Genomic DNA, 19629 nt, shown 5'->3' with positions numbered 1-19629 from the left:
AGCATCCATGAGCTCAGGCTGTGAATGTGCTACCAACCTCCCCGGATGGTGTCCCCACCCTGCTGCCCCTGCCAGCATCCGTCTGCCATTCTGGATGAATCCAGACCCCACAGAGAGGAACCCTGAGCCTGACGGTGGACCTGCAGCCGAATTCCCCCAAGCAATGTGTTCCCTAAAATCCAAATTGCTGGTAAAACAGGTCCTGGGAGGAGGAGAGTCTGACAAATCTCACCTGAAGCCAGGGGTGTTTGGAAGGGGGTGTTGGAGGGAGTGTAGAGAGGCCTGGGGGGCTACAAGCTGTAGCTCCATGAGGGCCCATCTCTCTGGGCAGGTCTAGGAGCTGTTCTCTGGGAAAAGCTGAGAACCTTCTGATGTTAGGAACTGGGTGGAACAGGGCTGCACCTCCTGAACTAGCTGCTCGCTGAGCTGGGAACAAGGCAGGGGGCCCTGCAGCTTGAGTCTGCAGCTGGGGGCAGGGGGCAGAGGAGCAAGCTTAGGGGCCTCCCATGTGCTCCTTCAGTCCAGGCTCTGGATTTCCTGGATGGCCAACCCTCCTCTGACCCCTTCCCTGTCTCTAAGCAGCTGCACTCAGGCCTGACAATCTGGAAAAATCTACACCTGCCTCCAAAAGGACTCAGAATCCCTTTTGAAAGTGCAGTCTTTAAAAAAGGGCCCACCACCCCTGGCCATCGCACAGCCCCACTCAAACCCTCCCTGCTGGTAAGCAGCCTGAAAAGTTGCATCTCTTGGGGGATAGTGGTAAAAACACTTATCTGAGAGTTAAGAGTTCCTGGTTCTAGTCCCAGACCTGCTGTCTTACTGGTCACTGATCTTTGCAGAGTCACTTCCTATCTCTGGCCCTCAGTTTCCCAGGATGTAAACTGAAGATAACTCCCATCCTGTTCAGCTGCTGCTACCGCTTACAGATCACATGAGAGCCCCTGTTGCACCCACTAGGACCTGCCCCATGGCCAGTCCAGGCTCACAGGGCGCATCCCTCCTCCAGCTTCCTGACCTTTTGGCTCCTCAGATCTGCTCAGCTCTTTCTTTACCCTTCCTGGGTCTTCATATATGCATTTTTTTTTCTTCACGGAATGGTATTCCCCTCCCTCTTCTCCTAGTCAATCCCAACTTAATTCGGATTAAATGCCACTTCCTTTTGGAAGCCTTTGGCTGGGGACCGTGCACAGCATCACAAGTACAGTGGACCCCTGAACGACACGGGTTTGAACTGCCGGGTCCGCTTATATAGGAATTTTTTTTCCATAAATACGTGCTACAATACTACATGGTCCGCGGATGCGGTACCCTGGATACAGGAGGGCTGACTGTAAAGTTATATTTTGGCTGCCAGAGGGTCGGCCCTCCTAACACACATGCAAAGTTTAAGGGTCAACTGCATAATGTAAATCTTTGTTTATATAAGTACTTGGTTTGTAGGTCTCCCCGGAAGAGGGGTGGCAGTGCCTGGTACAAAATCAACTTCAAATATTTATTGGATGGTAGGATGGACGGAAGGAAAGTGATCGGCCTGTGAAAGCGCGCTGTACCTGAAGGCATTTGTGAAGGACTACGAGTCACATCCGGCCCCGGACTTTTGAAGTCACCAGAGTCACGCGCTCTTGCACCACGTGTGGTCAGAAAACACCCTCAGGAGCTGGTTTGGAACCCGGAAGCTGGTCTCTTAGCCGCCGGCCGGTGCTTTACCTTCAGTTCCGCGTGACCTGAGGCCCGCAGCTGATTGGACGCGGCCGTCACGCCCCTGGTCCCGAGTCCCCATTGGTGCCCGGCGGGCTGAGACCGCTGGATCATGGAGGCCGTGGCGGTGGTCGCGGCTCTGGGGTTCCTGCTCCTGACCGCGGCGGGGGGCTCGGCCGGGGACGAGGCCCGGGAGGCGGCGGCCGTGAGGGAGCTGCTGGCCCGGCTTCTGGGACCCGGGCCGGCGGCCGCCTTCTCTGTGTCGGTGGAGCGCGCCCTGGCGGCCGAGTCCGGCCTGGACACCTACCGCCTGAGTGGCGGCGGCGTCGGGGCGCGGGTGCGGGTGCTCGGCTCCACGGGCGTGGCCGCCGCCGCGGGGCTGCACCGCTACCTGCGCGACTTCTGCGGCTGCCACGTGGCCTGGTCGGGCTCTCAGCTGCTCTTGCCGCAGCCGCTGCCCGCGGTGCCGGAGGAACTGACCGAGGCCACGCCCAACAGGTACCGCGGCCGGACCGCGCCCCTCGGCTCCCTTGCAGCTCCCCGCCGCCTCCACCCACCCGGGCGCCAGCCCAAGCTGAAGTCCCCGTCCTTCCCCACCCCCAGCGCCGGGCTGCCAGGAAGCGCTGGCCTTAGGGTCGCACGACCTGGCTTCAGACCCCAGGTCTGATTCTAAAAGCCTTGTATCTTTGAGCAACTCACTTAGCGTCTCTGAGCCTCGGCTGGCTCATCTGAAAAATGGAAATAATGTCATCTACCGTGCAGTGGTGCCGCTTTGATTGTGAGGATTTGCACGGTGCGGGGTGTAGAATTTGTGGTGCATAATCGGTGATCGGCAAATGCCATTACTTTCCTACCCCACCCACCCCTCTCTTCGAAGATGCTAACTGAGGAATGACCCCCAGCCCTGTCACAGGCCTCTGTTCTAGCGTTTGCCCCACTACACCGAGGTGATGCATTCACACAGCTGCCTCCCCATTAGACTGTGGGGAGAGGGATCGCCCCCTTCAGGACGGGGGCCATATGGCACTTAAACACTGTACACAGAGTAGGAACGAAAGCGGAATATGCTCTCCCAGATATCTAGGAGGCTAGGGAGCTGAGTGCTGGGCGCAGGTGGGTGGGCACCTCGGAAGCTCAGGCTCCACCTGGAGTGGATCCTGGAGCGAAGCAGTAGAGGCCACGTCTGGAGCCACGTCTTTCTGGGTTGGATCTGGGTGGTGTGGAGAGCTGTTCCAGCACCGGGCTGCCCTCCAAGCTCTTCCCCAGGCTGTGGACCCTCAGGGGTGAGGGACATCCTCTTTGCCCCCAGGGCCACGCCCCAGCTCACGCCCCTGCCTGCAGGTACCGCTATTACCAGAACGTGTGCACACAAAGCTACTCCTTCGTGTGGTGGGACTGGGCCCGTTGGGAGCAGGAGATTGACTGGATGGCGCTGAACGGCATCAACCTGGCGCTGGCCTGGAGCGGCCAGGAGGCCATCTGGCAGCGGGTGCGTGCCCACCATACCCCAGGCATCCCGCCTCCCCCACATCAACGCAGTTATCTGGCACACAGAGAATAGGGCTCCGGAAGTGTTGGTAGCAGGGTGATGGCTCCAGCCTCCCAGCTTCCATGGTTGAGGCAAACACACAGGAGCACTTACCCAGGGCTGGACCCCAGCACCCTACTGTAGACACTCTAAGAAGCCGGCCGCCCCTCTCTCCCCACCCTCACGTGGGTCAGTCAGCTGCCTCTGTGGGTTCTGTCTCATTAGCAGCTCTCGATCTGCTTTGTCCTCTCTCGATCTGCTTTGTCCTCTCCATCCTCATCCACGGCCCCAGTTCAGGCTCTCATCCCCTCTGCCTGGACCCCAGTCTGCCAGAGCCTCTGAACAGCATCAACCAAAAAATAATGCAGGAGGCTGCAAATAAGAAAAGTTTATTTGGGGTCTTTACTAATTGCAATTTGGGAGACACGGGCTCGGGTAATCCTGAAAGAGTGTTCGGAGGAAGAAAAAGGGGCTAATTTTTTTTTTCAGCCATGAGATTGTTAAAGATTGCCTCGTGAGAATTGTGACTGACTCTGACGTAAGCTGGAAAATATTTGTTCATAAGGAATTGAGCGTTATTTTAGGGTAAGAGTCCAGTAAGTATCTTGAATTTCTAGTAGGCTCTTAGGATAACTTGATCAGATCAAAAGGTAGACTCCATCCAGTCTGAGACATGAAAAGTTACACTGCCTTAATGGCCTCCCGGCCCTGAGAGCTTAGACAGCTCTCTAAGCAATATTTTCCTTTCAAAACAAGACTCCTGACTCTCCAAATTCCACCAGAGTGTCCTTTCTGAATTGCAGATGGTGGAGACCTTCCACTATTAACACACTCAAGAGCTCTCCATTGCCTTCAGGCTTTGCCCGGCCTGGGAGCTTCCATACTGAGCCCTGAGCGCTCTGGCTGCACCTGGGGCTGTTTAAGCCCCCTGCAGAGCTGCCCTCACCCATCATTCTAGCCCTCCTTGCTCCATGAAGCCTTTAAGGCCCCTCCACATTTTTTTTTTTTTTTTTTTTTTTTTTTTTTTGCGGTACGCGGGCCTCTCACTGCTGTGGCCTCTCCCGTTGCTCCGGACACGCGGGCTCAGCGGCCATGGCTCACGGGCCCAGCCCCTCCGTGGCACGTGGGATCTTCCCGGACCGGGGCACGAACCCGTGTCCCCTGCATCGGCAGGCGGACTCTCAACCACTGCGCCACCAGGGAAGCCCAGCCCCTCCACATTTTGGGGAGAACCCCTTTGTGCCTCACCTCACCCATGCATCGAGGGTGACATACTCTCAAACTCGCCTGGTCACGGATCTGTTCCTCCCGGACTTTGGGCTCCTCGCAGGCAGGGATCGGATTTTGTCTTAGTAAGTCTAGGGTGCAGCCCAGAGAAGAGATGAATGTGCGTATATTGAGCGAATGGATCAATGAATAGAGAGAAACGATTTACACGTGTGGGGCTCTCCCTCCTCCTCAGGTGTATCTGGCCTTGGGCCTGACCCGGACGGAGATCGATGAGTACTTCACTGGTCCTGCCTTCCTGGCCTGGGGGCGCATGGGCAACCTGCACACCTGGAGTGGCCCCCTGCCCCCCTCCTGGCACCTCAAGCAGCTTTACCTGCAGGTAAAAGGATGGGGCAGGGAGGGAGCAGAACTGGTGCTGGACAGGCTTGGGGCGGGGGGTGGTGTTTGGCCCACCCCGCGGCTCTTAACTGAACGGTGGGGACTCCGTGTGCCCTGAGAGAGTGAGGGCCTCCCGCCTCGGGGGGCCGTGCTCACCGCCACCCCTCCCGTTCCTCGCAGCATCGGATCCTTGACCGGATGCGCTCGTTTGGCATGATCCCCGTGTTGCCAGCGTTCGCAGGGCATGTCCCCAAGGCTCTCACAAGGTAATGTCCCCCGTCACCCTCCGTTCAGCTCAGAGAGAGAATTTATGTTCCCCTGCAAGGCACGATTTAAAGAAAAACTTAAGCTCTAGATGTAGGCCTGTGCTTGATTCCTGGCTCTGTAACTGACTAGCCATGTGACCTTGGACAGATTACGTGACTGCTCTGTGCCTTAGTCTTCTCACGTGTGAAATGTATATATGGCTTGGTATGGAGCCTTAGCAAATGGCAGCTCTTAGTGATGGCAGGGGGCACTGGTCTCCTCCTTCCTGCCCCTCTGTTCCTCTGTGCTACCCACCCATCCTCTCCTGCGGCTGGCAAACTTCTTCAAGGCCCAGCTGAGACCTCCCCTCCTTCAGGAAGCCTTGCGGGAGGGCCCCCAGCCTCGGTTACCACCTCCCTCATGCACGTGAGCACCTGGTTCCCACCACTGTCAGCGCTCAGCACACGTGGCCGGCCTCCCTGGCCACTCCTTGGCCTCCCCAGCTGGACAGCAGGAACCTCATTCGTACATTCAGCCAACGTTTGTCAGGCTATCCGGGGCTGCCCAACCATCCAGGCTGCCAGCACAACCATCCCCTGTGCTGGGGCCTGGGGATGCAGCCACAAAGGTGCACAGAGGCCCTGCCCCCAGCGGGAGATACGTTGCCAGGGGGATACAGTACAGTGATAAGGGCAGGAATGTATGTGGGCCCAGTTCTCTGTCAAGGTCACTTCTGCTTGGGGAAGGGAGGGTGCAGCAAGGGCTCAGAGCAGCGGTGATGTCATTTGTTTCAGCCAGTGGGAGGGGGAGAGACAGCAAAAGCTTTCCAGACAGGTGAAGCTTAAAGGATGTCGAGGAGAAGCCAGATGCCTAAGCAGGGAGGGAGGAGGAAAGGGCTCCAGGCACAGGGCACAGTATGTGCAAAGGCACAGAGGCATGAACAACCCAAGAGCTGCAGAAGTTAGTGAGCCTGGAGGTGACTACTGTGTCAGCCTCCACTAAATGTCTGAACTGTCACACACACCCCCCCAACTAGGGTGTTCCCGCAGGTCAATATCACCCAGATGGGCCGGTGGGGACATTTCAACTGCTCCTACTCCTGCTCCTTCCTCCTGGCTGCGAAAGACCCCCTATTCCCCATGGTGGGGAGCCTCTTCCTGCGGGAGCTGACCAAAGAGTTTGGCACGGATCACATCTATGGGGCCGATACTTTCAACGAGATGCAGCCACCGTCCTCGGAGCCCTCCTACCTGGCTGCAGCCACCGCCGCTGTCTACCAGGCCATGATTGCAGGTTCGGTGCCAGGGGAGGTCAGAAAGGGAAGCCCCCCCAGACCCTCAGGGAGATGGGGGTGGCAGAGGTCAGTGGGGGGTGGGAGGAGGGACTGGGAATAATAACACCTCACTGTGACACACAGCACTTTACAGTTTACCAAGCACTTCTGCACACACACATCTTCTCATTTAATCACACTGTGGTTGAGGGGTGAGCTCTGGAGCCAGACACCCTGCTCCAACGCAGGCACTGCCACTTCCTACCTGTGAGACTTGCAACGACTCACCTCCCCACCCAGTGCCTCAGCTACTTCATCTGCAAAATGGGCTACCTCACAAGTAGAATAATGCCTGGCCCAGAGTAAAGTGTCATTAAGTGCTAGCTATTGAAAATATTTTATTTGGTCTCTACCTCCATGCTGAAGTAGGTAACACAGGCCAGAGGTTAGGGGATGTGCCCCAAGCTGGTAGGTGCCCTTCTAGGTGCACAGATGTGAACCCAGCTCTCCTTCCTGCCACTTGCAGGGGAAGGGCAGAGAGGGGCCAGGTCAGGAATGGCTTGGGGAGGCCTCTGTGTCAGCCAGGAAGGAGCATATTGGCTCAGGCTTTGAGCAGCAATGCTCCAGGTGTGACCCTGGACGAGCAGCATCAGATTCACCCTGGAGCCTGTCAGATGTGCAAATTCTCAACACCTCCCCTACCTCCTGAGTCAGAATGACTGGGGCTGGGGCCCAGCCCTCTGGGTAATTCTGATGCTCTGTAAAGCTTTATAGCACTACCCTGGCACTCCCAGTGGGAGGAGGAGGAGATGGGACGGATGTGTGTTGTGGAATGCCCTTCTGGCTGTGGGGGGGGGGTGGGTTTCAGGGGAAGGAGTGTCCTGTGATAGAGTCATTTAACTTCTCTGGACCTCTGTTTCCTCATCTGTACAATGGGGTGAATGCTCTCCTGCCCCCTCTCCTCTTACCACCCTCTTTTCTGTCCCCACTGTCCCACCACAGTGGACCCTGACGCCGTATGGCTGCTCCAAGGCTGGCTCTTCCAGCACCAGCCCGAGTTCTGGGGGCCTGCCCAGGTGGGGGCCGTGCTGCGGGCCGTGCCCCATGGCCGCCTCCTGGTTCTGGACCTGTTTGCTGAGAGCCAGCCCGTGTACGTCCGCACAGCCTCCTTCCAGGGCCAGCCCTTTATCTGGTGCATGCTGCATAACTTCGGGGGCAACCACGGCTTGTTTGGGGCCCTGGAGTCTGTGAACCGAGGCCCCACAGCCGCCCGCCTCTTCCCCAACTCCACCATGGTAGGCACGGGCATGGCCCCTGAGGGCATCGGCCAGAACGAGGTGGCCTACGCCCTCATGGCTGAGCTGGGCTGGCGGAAGGACCCAGTGGCAGATTTGGGGGCCTGGGTGACGGGCTTCGCAGCCCGGCGGTACGGGGTCTCCCATGGGGACGCAGAGGCAGCGTGGAGGCTGCTTCTCAGGAGTGTCTACAACTGCTCTGGCGAGGGCTGCAGTGGACACAATCGCAGCCCGCTGGTCAGGCGGCCATCCCTACAGATGGTTACCGCCGTCTGGTACAACCGATCGGATGTACTGGAAGCGTGGCGGCTGCTGCTGACAGCCACCCCTAGCCTGGCCACCAGCCCAGCCTTCTGCTACGACCTGGTGGATGTCACTCGCCAGGCAGTCCAGGAGCTGGTCAGCTTGTACTACGAAGAGGTGAGGACCGCCTATCTGAACAAGGAGCTGGTTCCCCTGATGAGGGCAGGAGGCGTCCTGGCCTATGAGCTCCTGCCCGCGCTGGACAAGGTGCTGGCTAGTGACAGCCACTTCCTGCTGGGCAGCTGGCTGGAGCAGGCCCGGGTGGCTGCCGTCAGTGAGACTGAGGCCCGCTTCTATGAGCAGAACAGCCGCTACCAGCTGACCCTGTGGGGGCCAGAGGGCAACATCCTAGACTATGCCAACAAGCAGCTGGCGGGACTGGTGGCCGACTACTATGCCCCCCGCTGGCAGCTCTTCGTGGAGACACTGGTTGAGAGCCTGGTCCAAGGCATCCCCTTCCAACAGCACCAGTTTGACAAGAATGCCTTCCATCTGGAACAGACCTTCGTCCTCAGCACAAAGAGGTATCCTAGCCAGCCCCAAGGAGACACAGTGGACCTGGCCAAGAAGCTCTTCCTCAAATTTTACCCCCGGTGGGTGGCTGGCGCCTTGTGACAGATTAAGCACCCTTGGGCCACATTCTCCCCAAATTCCAGGCCTGAACAGGTTCCCAGGCAGGGCCTGGGGCTAGGCAAGCATCACAGGAGTTCCCCAGGCCTGGGTGAAGGAATTCATGCTGATGGGATCAAGCATGGAAGGATTGGAGCGAACCGAGCTGCCTTCCTCCACCATCCCAAGTGTGGGATCAAAGTACTGTCTTAATACAACTTAATAAACTGATGAATCACCTGGACCTGTGTGTCAGAATGTCAATGCCATGATGCCGGGGAGGACTCAGGGCTATAGCATGGACACTGGTGAGGTCAGGTCTCCCTGCCCCCTTACCTCAGCTTCCTCAGGTGTTTTGTTTGTTCGTTTCTTTTCATCAGTTTTATTGGTCGTATACCCAGAATTCATTATAGAAATCTTTCAAAATAACTAGATATTACAAGAATATCTACAATTCAGCTCTCATTGCGCAAATACTTGACACAGGAAACCTTTTTTACAAATACTTATTTTTCTTATAAGAATACTTTAGTACAACACCGCTATATTTACAATGGATAACCAACAAGGACCTACCATATAGCACAGGGAACTCTGCTCAGTGTTATGTGGCAGCCTGCATGGGAGGGGAGTTTGAGGGAGAATGGGTACATGCATATATGTGGCCGAGTCGCTTTGCTGTGCATCTGAAAGTATCACAACATTGTTAATCGGCTATGCTCCAATATAACATTAAAAGTTTTTTAAAAAAGAATACTTTAGTGCAGAGAATAAGTCTCTATGTATCTTACAGCAAATTTTATGCAGTGTTTGTTTTACCAATTCAACCATCATTTCAGGTTTCCTATCACAGCGCATCCATCACATCCCATAAAGCAAATCGTAATCTGCTGCTGCTTCTCATTTTCATTCACCACATTGTTGAGAGTTTTTAGGCTTCTTTTTCGAATCTCTCCTGATCTGAAAGAATTCATGCATTCAGGCTAGAAGAGGTGATTTAAATAACATTCCTTCCAAATCTAACTTGCATTGGGTTAATCACTGTGCTTGGTGAAGAGTCTTTTCACTTTTCTCTTAGGCTAGACTGGCTACTAGTTCACCCCCGCCGTATCAAGCAGAAGGGATAAAGTCCTAGTATTCCTAAACGTTTCTAAACTGCAAAAACAAAACCCTAGAGACGAGTTAAAGACAAATATTTAGAAAGCTAAAACGTTTGCTAATGATGAGAAATAGAGAATACTTTTAGATCTGAGGCCTCTCCTAGGTTGAAGAGGACATAAAAGAAAGTGTAAGGATGTGTCACTAGTTCTATATGGATAAAATATTGAAAAACTGAACAAAGTGAATCACTTAGGTCAGTGGTGTGGTGTTTCCATAGTGCCAGGAGATACAGGATCTTAGGCTCTGTTGTGGCTCGCCGAACTCTTTGACATTCTTCGGATGCTGTGACTTTGAAATAGCCTAATAAATACCTTGGTCAGAGCAAGTAATCACTTAGGCCAGGGTAACTTTACAGAATACTGACCAGGTTTCCCTGAAGAGACAGGACACCTCCCCAGGGGAATCATTTAGTATTCGCTCCATTCCTTCAGTTACCGAGAAGTATGTCCAATTAGCAAAAGCTTGTCTTCCTTTTCAGGTAGCATGAATTCAACCCGAGAGCCTGGCAGCAGCCAAGTTCCCGAGCGCTCAGCTCCAATTATCCAATATTCTTTTAAAAAATTAATTAATTTGTTTGCGGCACGCCGCGAGTGGGGGCTACTCCTCGTTGCGGTGCGCGGGCTTCTCATTGCGGTGGCTTCCCTTGTTGCGGAGCATGGGTTCTAAGCGTGCGGGCTTCAGGAGTTGTGGCGCGTGGGCTTAGTCGTTGTGGCATGCGGGCTCTAGAGCGCAGGCTCAGTACTTGTGGCGCACGGGATTGGCTGCTCCGCGGCACGTGGGATCTTCCCAGACCAGGGCTCGAACCCGTGTGCCCTGCACTGGCAGGCGGATTCTTAACCACTGCGCCACCAGGGAAGCCCCGGAACCCCCCCGCCCCCAGTTTTAAACTAACCCCTGACCTTTGAACTGAGAACGGCCTTCCAAAACATTTACTTTCACACCCTCAGCAACAAACTTTGGCAACTATAATTGTCCCTGTGGGACAGGCTTGCCAGGCAAAGATCTGCCCAGGGTGCTCAGTGCCCACATGGGCACTTTGCAAACTCCTGTTTGCAAAGCTTCACCCTCCCTCTGACTAGCAACTTAAAGAAGGGGTGTTCTAAGTGGTGGCCTCAACTCTGCCTTGACCTAGAGTAGGCTGGGGAGAGAAGGCCAGGGATCCACAGGAGGTCTCAGCCTTGAGATTGTGCTGCAGACATAACAAGGGGTGGGGACCCGGCGGGCAGGGGCGGGGCGAAGCAGGTGATATCCATCCCAGAGACCAGCGCCCAGCATTCCCGGGGCCTCTCCCTACGCACAGCTCCATGGACCGCAGCGTGGTGCTCATCACTGGCTGTTCCTCCGGCATTGGCCTACACCTGGCCCTGCGCCTGGCGTCCGACCCATCCCAGGGCTTCAAAGGTACATGAGGGGACTGGGGTGGAGAGACCAGCTCCTTCCCGGTCCAGGGGGGCCTAGGGAGGGCTGTAAGCCCGAAATTCAGAGCCTCGTCCTCTCCCTGAACCTCCAGTGTACGCCACGCTGAGGGACCTGACGGCACAGGGCCCACTTTGGGAGGCCGCCCGGTCCCGAGGGTGCCCTCCCGGCTCCCTGGAGATGTTGCAGCTGGATGTGAGGGACGCAGATTCCATAGCCGCTGCCCGGGCACGCGTGACCGAGGGCCGCGTGGACGTGCTGGGTGAGTCTCCCTGCAAAACTAGTGCAGGAACCTTCCTCACCCTGTGTCCAAACCAAGACGTCCCGAGGCCCAGGGAGCACGAGGGGACAGGCGGGGAGGAGGGCCGTGCGTGAGGCGGGCGGAGCTCGGTCTCTCTCCCCGCAGTATGTAACGCAGGCCGGGGCCTGGTGGGGCCGCTGGAGGCACACGAGGAGGGCACCGTGGGCTCCGTGCTGGATGTGAACCTGACCGGGACCGTGCGGATGCTGCAGGCCTTCCTGCCGGACATGAAGCGGCGACGCTCGGGACGCATATTGGTGACCGGGAGCATGGGAGGCTTGATGGGTGAGTGGAAGCCGGGGGAGAAGCAGGGGCGCGCAGGAGGCGGGGCTCAACGGGAGAGTCGGGGGTCTGATAAAAGGGGTGGGACCTGGTGAAACTGCCCCGGGCCCCTCCCGCTCCCCGCGGCTCCCCACCTCGACGCGCCTCACCAGCCTCCTCTCGCCTCCAAGCTCTTCCCTTCAACGCCGTTTACTGCGCCAGCAAGTGTGCAATCGAGGGTTTGTGCGAGAGTCTGGCGATTCTGCTGCAGCCCTTCGGGGTCCAGTGAGTCACCGACCCGCCCCCGGGACCCTCTGAACTCCGACTTTGGGAACCCCAGCACCCTGTTTTGTTGGAACCGCTCTCAGGCGTCCTCCCTGGCCCCTCCTTGGTGCGGCTCCCGTTTGTTGTGTGCCAGGCACAGTACTGGGCGTTTGGCACCTTCCCTCTCACTCCACCTGCCGACCTAGCTGGTGAGACGTCGGTATTGTTAGTGGGAAGCTCAGGCCTAGAGAGATTCGATGACTGGCCCAAGGTCACACAGCTGTTAAGTGCCCCAGCCAGGGTGGCATAATGACGCCAGAGCCTCTCTCACACCCTCCAAGGGACGTGGGGGCGCTTTTCCGGCAGTAAACCGCTTTCAAACGCTCGGCTTACCCTAAGCGCCCGCCAGCCGGGCGCAGCCCCCCTCCGGCCCTCCCTCCCGGACTCGCATTCGCCCCCGCCCACTCGCCGCTCTCCCGCCGGCAGCTTGAGTCTCATCGAGTGCGGCCCGGTGCACACCGCCTTCCCGGAGAAGCTGGAGGGCGGCCTGGGCGGGGTGCTGGACCGCGCGGACGCCGAGACCCGCGACCTCTTCTCCCGCTACCTGAGCCACTCCGAGCAGATCTTTCTTGAGGCGGGGCAGGATCCGGAGGACGTGACCGAGGTGAGCGCCGGGCCGGACTGCGGGAGCGGGGGCAGCGCTCCGGTTCCCCAGCCCAGCCCCGGCCAGCGCGCTTCCTCCCGCCGCTGCAGGTCTTCCTCCAGGCGCTGCGCGCCCCGCGCCCGGCCCTGCGCTACTTCACCACCGAGCGCTTCCTGCCCCTGATACAGCTGCGCTTCTCCGACCCCAGCGGCCGCAGCTACGTCGCTGCTGCGCACCAAGCAGTGTTCGGCGACCAGGCCGCCGAGGGCTCGGACGGCGCCGGGGCGGAGGCCGGAGCCGGAGAACTGGGGGCACCTGAGCTCGGAGCTCCTCCTGACGCCCCGAAATAAAGGCCTGGTTCGCCGCTGTCTCCCGCGCTCTCCTTTGCGGCCCCGGGGTGTGCGGTTTGGGGATGAAAAGGGGAAGGGGCTTTTCACTGCACCGCACTTGTGTCTGGCGCGCGCGGCGGGTGGATGATCAGGAAAGGTGTTAGCCCAGGTTATACCTACGGAAGCCGAGGTCCAGAAAGGGAAGGAGCTAGCCCAGGGTCACGCCTCAAGTGCGCCTCAGGGCAGGGAGAGTGGTCCCTGGGTTCCCGAGGGGTGTCTGCAGCAGTAGGAGGTAGGTGGACTTGGGTGCGGGGACAGTCGGCTTGTGACTTGGCTCCCACGAGTCCTGGGACTTTAGGCAACGCCCTACGCTCTCCGAGTCCGTTCTCTTGCCCGCAAAACGGGTATAATACCTATGTCGTGGATTGTGATAAGAATTAATTGAGATAATGCCCCAAAGTGCTGGTATAGAAGTCTTAATAGCAGGCCCCGACTATTATTACTACTACTAGTGGCATTACTATTGTGATTGTGTTCCCATGTGGAAGCCAGATGTGTAAGGAAGAAACAAGGCTAAGTGAGCCCAAAGGAGACAGCCCCACTCACCCCTCTCCTCGCCCCCTGCCCTAAGACAACACTCAGCAGGAGAGGTCCCCCCTCGCCCAGAAGCTGACCTCACCAGGGGGTCACGCTGAGGCTCCAGAGCTGCCCTGTGGTCCACGCCCTCCTTCCGGAAGGCAGCAAAAGGAGCTGGAGTGGTAGCAGCCACTTACAGGGCCTGCAGGGCTGCAGAGCCAATCTCCCCCTAACTTCCTCTGAGGTTGGGTGCCGGAGGAGGAGGAGGGGTGGAGATAGAGACTAGGTGAGGAGCTGCAGGCAGAGGAAGGCAGGAGGGGCGCCGCAGGAGGGGCGCCGCAGGAGGGGCTTAGTGAAGAACATACATTAGCAGACTCATCAGGTACACAACACTCTGGATAATGGCACAGGTGCCTCCTTGCGTGGCAGTAATAATGTCTGAAGGCATCCTATTTTGGAGGACAGCTTTCTCATTAGAGACCTAAGGACGGGCTTTGTTGGTTATCATTTAAGGCTTGCTGGATGCAGTTAGTAGTTAGTAAGGCACCTGTGTGTGCTGTAACATTTCCCCCAGGCCAATGGAGGGAAACAAGACAGCGGCCAAATGACTGCAACAGTGGAAAACAGAACGTGCCCACCCGGCCTTGAGGAGAAGGAGGTGGCAGCTTTAGGCACTTGACCTGGTTGTGCATACCATACATGTTGGCTGGGGAGGCAACACCGTCAGTTGTGAGGATGGGGGCGGGGGCGAGGGCCGCGTGGCGGGATATGCCAGACCAGACCTTCACCTTCTCCCCTCTTTTTTTTGCGGGGGGCCGCGTGGCTTGTGGAACCTTAATTCCTCAACCAGGGATGGAACCCATTCCCTCAGCAGTGAAAGCTCAAAGTCCTAACCACTGGACCACCAAGGAATTCCCACCTTCTCCCCTCTTTTAATGGTGCATGTTCCATTCCAAGTGTAGCATGTTTCAGCAACCAATCCCTCACTGGTTGGGAACTCCCATGCGTGCCCCCAGACTCCTTTGGCAGTTGCTTCGGGCATTGTTTAGAACACATAGGTCATGATGTTACTGCATTAACCAAGTCACCATATTTCAAGGGCAATCAGGTATCCTTGGCAATATGCCATCCCACCCAGGCTTTACAGTGGTTGCTTTTTCAATGCACCCAATCTGCTGTATCTACTGAAGGGTCAGTTGCTAGGGCTTGTACCCTGGCTAGGGCATCAGCTTTCTGATTGCCAGGGGATGTCAGTGAGCCAGGATGTGGAAGATGGTGAGGACTGCCTCAGACTCTTGTGGATAAACTCAAATGTCTTTTCACACATCTTGTACAAGGGCTGATTTCTTGTTCTTTTTTTCAAAATTTACTTTATTTATTTATTTTTGGCTGCACTGGGTCTTCATTGCTGCACGTGGGCTTTCTCTAGTTGTGGCGAGTGGGGGCTACACTTCGTTGTGGTGTGCGGGCTTCTCATTGCGGTGGCTTCCCTTGTGGAGCACAGGCTCTAGGCACGCGGGCTTCGGTAGTTGTGGCACGCGTGCTCAGTAGTTGTGGCTTGTGGGTTCTAGAGCGCAGGCTCAGTAGTTGTGGCGCATGGGTTGCTCCGCGGCATGTGGGGTCTTCCTGGACCAGGGCTTGAACCTATGTCCCTCGCATTGGTGGGCGGATTCTTTTTTTTTTTTTTTTTTTTGCGGTGCGGGCCTCTCACTGTTGTGGCCTCTCCCGTTGCGGAGCACAGGCTCCGGACGCGCAGGCTCAGCGGCCATGGCTCACGGGCCCAGCCGCTCCGCGGCATGTGGGATCTTCCCGGACCGGGGCACGAACCCGTGTCCCCTGCATCGGCAGGCGGACTCTCAACCAGTGCGCCACCAGGGAAGCCCGGTGGGCGGATTCTTAATCACTGCGCCATCAGGGAAGCCCAAGGGCTGATTTCTGATCTTCCATCTCTCAGCTTCCCTTTGTCCAAGCCATAGGGTTAATCCCTTTAGAACAGCCCAACTGTTCTGAGTTCAGCCCATTGGCTGCTGCAGTTCATTCCTGTTTCCATCCAGATGGTGTCAGTGTCGGGCAGAATAGCAACTGCAGTCCATGTGGGTGGGTTGACCCGACTAGACCCAACTGTATACCAGGCATCAGCGGGGATCCCTGCCCCACCCCGCCTCTCTACAGGCTGCAGGGGCCACCCCAGGTGTAGAGGCAGGGGAATTTGGAGGATCTACATACTCTTCAGGGCCTAGCAGCACTTGAATTTCTAGAGACAGTGGGCTGGCAGGCAGGGTGCCCCTCTGTTGCAAATGGGCCACTTAGTCAACGTGGGGGTTGAGCCATGGCAGAGGTGGGTCCGTAGAACATAGTCTCAACCCCGCCCTTGACAGGAAGGGACGTTCTTACCATGACATGCTGTTGTTTCGTGAGAGGCTATAGCTGGTGGGGTGTTCTGTGTACATTGTGAGGAGCTGTTGCTCTATGAGGGGTGCATTGGGGTTTCTGTCCGCACCCCCAGAGCTGGGACCAAAATCCTAAGGGTGTTCTCCTCTCCTCTCCTTCTGTTATCTCTGCCACAGTGTGTTCCGAAGTCACAGACACATCTAACTTAAACGGTTGCCCTGCTTGGGAGGTGCCCAGAGCTGCGATCTGCTTCACTAGTACTTTTTCCATCTCAAAGGCAGCTTGCTGCCCTGATCCCCAGTTCCACGTGCGCCTTCTCTTCATCAGGCGGCATAAGGGATGGAGGCACTGTGCCAGGTGGGGAATAAAAGTCCCCCAAACCCCCGAATCCCTGCAGAGGCTCGCACCTCTTTCTTTTATATATATATATATATATATATATAAATTTATTTATTTATTTACTTATTTTTGGCTGCGTTGGGTCTTCGTTGCTGCATGGGGGCTTTCTCTAGTTGTGGTGAGCGGGGGCTACTCTTCGTTGCGGTGCACGGGCTTCTCATTGTGTTGGCTTCTCTTGTTGTGGAGCATGAGCTCTAGGCACACAGGCTTCAGTAGTTGTGGCACGTGGGCTCAGTAGTTGTGGTTTGCGGGCTCTAGAGTGCAGGCTCAGTAGTAGTGGCACACGGGCTTAGTTGCTCCGTGGCATGTGGGATCTTCCCGGACCAGGGCTCGAACCCGTGTCCCCTGCATTAGCAGGCGGACTCTTAACCACTGCGCCACCAGGGAAGTCCCACTTGCGCCTCTTTCATATTCTTAGGGGTCGGATAGGCTTGTACCTTATCAATCACAGCTTCTGGAACAATGCGCGTCTTACCCCACCAAACAACTCCCCAAAACTTTACGTGGGTGCCTGGGCCTTGAATTTTCTGAGGGCTCGCCACCCATCCTCGTCCTCACAGATGTTCCAGCAAAGTCTGCAGAAGGTCCTGCTGCAGAGGCAAGTCTTCACATGGTAACATCATCTCATCAATGTAATGAGCCCATTTTACTGATGTGGGGAAGGAGAATAGGGACAGGTCTTGGGCTACCATCCCATGACATGTGGTGGGGCTGTGCAGGTGGCCTTGAGGAAGCACTTGAAAGGTCCATTGTTGCTCCTCCCACATGAAGGCAAATTGATGTTGTGACTCAGTGGCCAGGTGTAGACTGAAAAAAGCACTCGCTAAGTCAGGTACCACATGGTACGTTCCTAGGACAGCAGCCAAGGTATTGAAGACGGTGGCACTGTTGGGCACAGACACATGGATGGGGCTTGTTCAACTCTCTGTAGTCCACGGTTATCCGCCATGAGCCATCTGGCTTTTTTACCAGCCATACCAGGCTGTTGAACGTACTGTGGGCAGAACGTAGCATTCCCACTCAGTGCAGTTCTGGAATAGTTTCTTCTATTTCCTTAAGCCCCACCCACCCAGGCAATTTATATTGTTTGACAGTTTCCACTCTTCCCCGGGGGTGGCAGGCTTACCGTTCCCAGTTGGTGTTCCCCTCATCACTGGTTTGATTACTCTAACCCAGAGGCAGATTCGCAGACATAGGTTTGCAGAGCTTGACCTTGTGGGATATCAATGCCCACTGTGTTCTCTGGTATTAGAGTGATAAAACTCTCATATTCTCTCTAGAAAAATGGTACAGATGAACCATCTGTAGGGCAGAAATAGAGACACAGATGTAGAGAACAAACATATGGACACCAAGGGGGGAAAGTGGCGGGGGTGTGGGATGAATTGGGAGATTAGGATTGACATATATAAACTAATATATATAAAATGGATAACTAATAAGAACCTGCTGTATAAAAAATAAAATTCAAAAAAATCTCATATTCTCAGGGTGTGGAGGGGCAGGGAGAACGCCCAATTTGCTGTATGAAAAGGACTTTCCTGACTATAACCATTTGCGCTCTGTAATTCAGTGGCGCTGAGGGGGTCAGGAAACTTCTGAGGGTGACCGTGTATTACACTACATCCGGGGAAATTCCATGGCGGTCCAGTGGTTAGGACTCGGTGCTTTCACTAATGTGGCCCGGGTTCAATCCCTGGTCGTGGAACTAATATCCAGCAAGCTGTGCGGCAGAGCCAAAAAAAAAAAAAAAAAAAGGAAAAGAAAAAGAAATTAGAGTACATCTGGCTCCAGTATCCACCAGAGCTGTACTTTTTTTTTTTTTTTTAATTATTTGGCTGCACCGGGTCTTAGTTGTGGTATGTGGGGTCTAGCTCCCTGACCAGGGATCGAACCTGGGCCCCCTGCATTGGGAGCGTGGAGTCTTAATCACTGGACCACAGGGAAGTCCCCAGAGCTGTCACCTTTTGTTTATTTCTGGAAGATCAACCAGTAGTGAGCTCCACAGGAGGCCTCCGGTTGCCTCCAATGGGCCTCACCTGGAAGCAGTCTTGGCCTGCATCCTATAACCTGGGCATGTGGGAGGCACCCACCTCAAACAGGAGAATCCCTGAGGCCTCTGCTGGAGCGGGCAGGGCATCAGGGATGGTAGGGCCAAGTGGGCAGTTCTGAAATGTTATGCAGCTTTTAAGGCTTCCCACAGGCCAACCAACACAGCACTGGATGGCCGATGTATCTTTTCAGTTGCGTTCCCAGCAGCAATGAGGTCAAACCACGTTTGTTTCCGGGTTACTTTTACCAAACCCTTTACAGCCCTTCAGGATAGCCTTTTGGCTTTTCAAGCTCCCTCTCTGTCTTGGGTCTTTCCTGCAGGCCAGTATGTAACTGTTCCTGGGATTTGTTGGTTTCCTCTAGGTCAGCAATGGATCGCCCAACATCACGAATGTCTTGTCCCACAACTGGGCTCAGCGTGGATATTAGTGTCCCATACCGGGTGATGGGGGCGGTCTGGAGTATCTTGGCTTTCATTCCTGCAGTGAATGTGGCCTGATCAGTCCCTTCAAAGATAGGAGCACAGATGGCCTGTCTCATTCCCAACTCCCTAAGGAGTTGTTGCACCTCCTCTATAGATTTCCAGGGTCCCACATGCCCAGGGAGACCCCCCATATTGGGACAAGCCTCCCTGCAGGTTAGAATAATCCAAGCTATAAGGGAGTGAGGACCTCGAGCCCCCAAGTCCTATGCAGATGCTTCAGGAGGGCAGGCTGTGTGGCGATGTTGTCGTATCACTGGTTCTGGGTGATGTGGAGAGCACTGCACGGGAGCCACGACACATGGCCTCTGGCCTTCCCTCCCCAGATGTCCCTGGAACACACAGGGCGTCAATTTTTCCATCTGTGAAATGGGGGCTTGGATGGAATTGTCCTGTGACCTCCCACATGAGGATCCTCAGACTGGGAGGTCGCCAGGAGGGCTCTGGGGACGCCGAAACCTAATTTAAGCGCTACCCTACGACCCCCACCTCCGTCCCCGCGATTTACGCAGGAAAGCCAGGTGTTAGTTCCGCCTTTGCCGCTGTCTCCTGAGGGACCTGGCTGAAGCCAACCTCTTCTCTCAGAGTTTGAAGGGCACCCGTGTGAAACGGGCTTTCAAGTCCGCCTCGACCTACTCGGCCCAGGCCCCGTGAGGCTGGGTTTTGGAAATAAGTTTCCGCGCCATCTCCCAAGCCCCCGAGCTCCGCTCCTTAGCAATGCAGGCGTCCCACCCCATGAGAAGTCTCGCGAGAATCCCTCGCCGAACCGAAGTTGAGATGTTTGGCCTTTCTCAG

General features: G+C 55.9%; 2 protein-coding genes across 4 annotated transcripts; both read left to right on the top strand.

Annotated features, from left to right (window-relative positions):
* The first annotated feature begins 1629 nt into the window (after nt 1-1629).
* NAGLU (N-acetyl-alpha-glucosaminidase) lies at nt 1630-8804 on the top strand. 3 transcript variants are annotated; one of them, XM_081219508.1, is made up of 6 exons: nt 1630-2196; nt 3040-3187; nt 4689-4835; nt 5015-5100; nt 6117-6373; nt 7356-8804. In XM_081219508.1, exons 1-6 carry the CDS (start codon nt 1811-1813, stop codon nt 8564-8566), a joined length of 2235 nt encoding a protein of 744 aa, XP_081075634.1. In that variant the 5' UTR covers nt 1630-1810; the 3' UTR covers nt 8567-8804. The 3 variants fall into 3 exon arrangements, with proteins under 3 accessions (XP_081075634.1, XP_081075635.1, XP_081075636.1); XM_081219509.1 differs by lacking the exons at nt 1630-2196; nt 3040-3187; nt 4689-4835 and having other exon boundaries at nt 5019-5100; nt 6130-6373; XM_081219510.1 differs by lacking the exons at nt 1630-2196; nt 3040-3187; nt 4689-4835; nt 5015-5100 and adding an exon at nt 5653-5708 and having other exon boundaries at nt 6130-6373.
* A 1793-nt stretch (nt 8805-10597) lies between these two features.
* HSD17B1 (hydroxysteroid 17-beta dehydrogenase 1) lies at nt 10598-12963 on the top strand. The gene is made up of 6 exons (XM_081219501.1): nt 10598-11122; nt 11232-11399; nt 11544-11723; nt 11891-11984; nt 12450-12627; nt 12717-12963. The coding sequence occupies exons 1-6, from the start codon at nt 11026-11028 to the stop codon at nt 12954-12956; spliced, it is 957 nt and encodes a 318-aa protein (XP_081075627.1). The 5' UTR covers nt 10598-11025; the 3' UTR covers nt 12957-12963.
* The last annotated feature ends 6666 nt before the right edge of the window (nt 12964-19629 follow it).

This window comes from Mesoplodon bidens, assembly GCF_964165515.1.
Source record: "Mesoplodon bidens genome assembly, chromosome: 19".
NCBI lineage: Eukaryota > Metazoa > Chordata > Mammalia > Artiodactyla > Ziphiidae > Mesoplodon > Mesoplodon bidens.
The sequence above is the reverse complement of the archived record's forward strand: the minus strand, read 5'-3'. Positions and strand labels throughout refer to the sequence as shown.

What these genes read in the sequence shown, in the direction of transcription:
- NAGLU (XM_081219508.1), top strand. Translation starts at nt 1,811, where the DNA reads ATGGAGGCCGTGGCGGTGGTCGCGGCTCTGGGGTTCCTGCTCCTGACC. An exon ending in ACCGAGGCCACGCCCAACAG is followed by an intron (nt 2,197 to 3,039) that starts GTACCGCGGCCG and finishes CCCTGCCTGCAG; the next exon opens with GTACCGCTATTACCAGAACG. An exon ending in GTCCCCAAGGCTCTCACAAG is followed by an intron (nt 5,101 to 6,116) that starts GTAATGTCCCCC and finishes CCCCCCAACTAG; the next exon opens with GGTGTTCCCGCAGGTCAATA.
- HSD17B1 (XM_081219501.1), top strand. Translation starts at nt 11,026, where the DNA reads ATGGACCGCAGCGTGGTGCTCATCACTGGCTGTTCCTCCGGCATTGGC. An exon ending in CCCATCCCAGGGCTTCAAAG is followed by an intron (nt 11,123 to 11,231) that starts GTACATGAGGGG and finishes CTGAACCTCCAG; the next exon opens with TGTACGCCACGCTGAGGGAC. An exon ending in CTGCAGCCCTTCGGGGTCCA is followed by an intron (nt 11,985 to 12,449) that starts GTGAGTCACCGA and finishes TCCCGCCGGCAG; the next exon opens with CTTGAGTCTCATCGAGTGCG.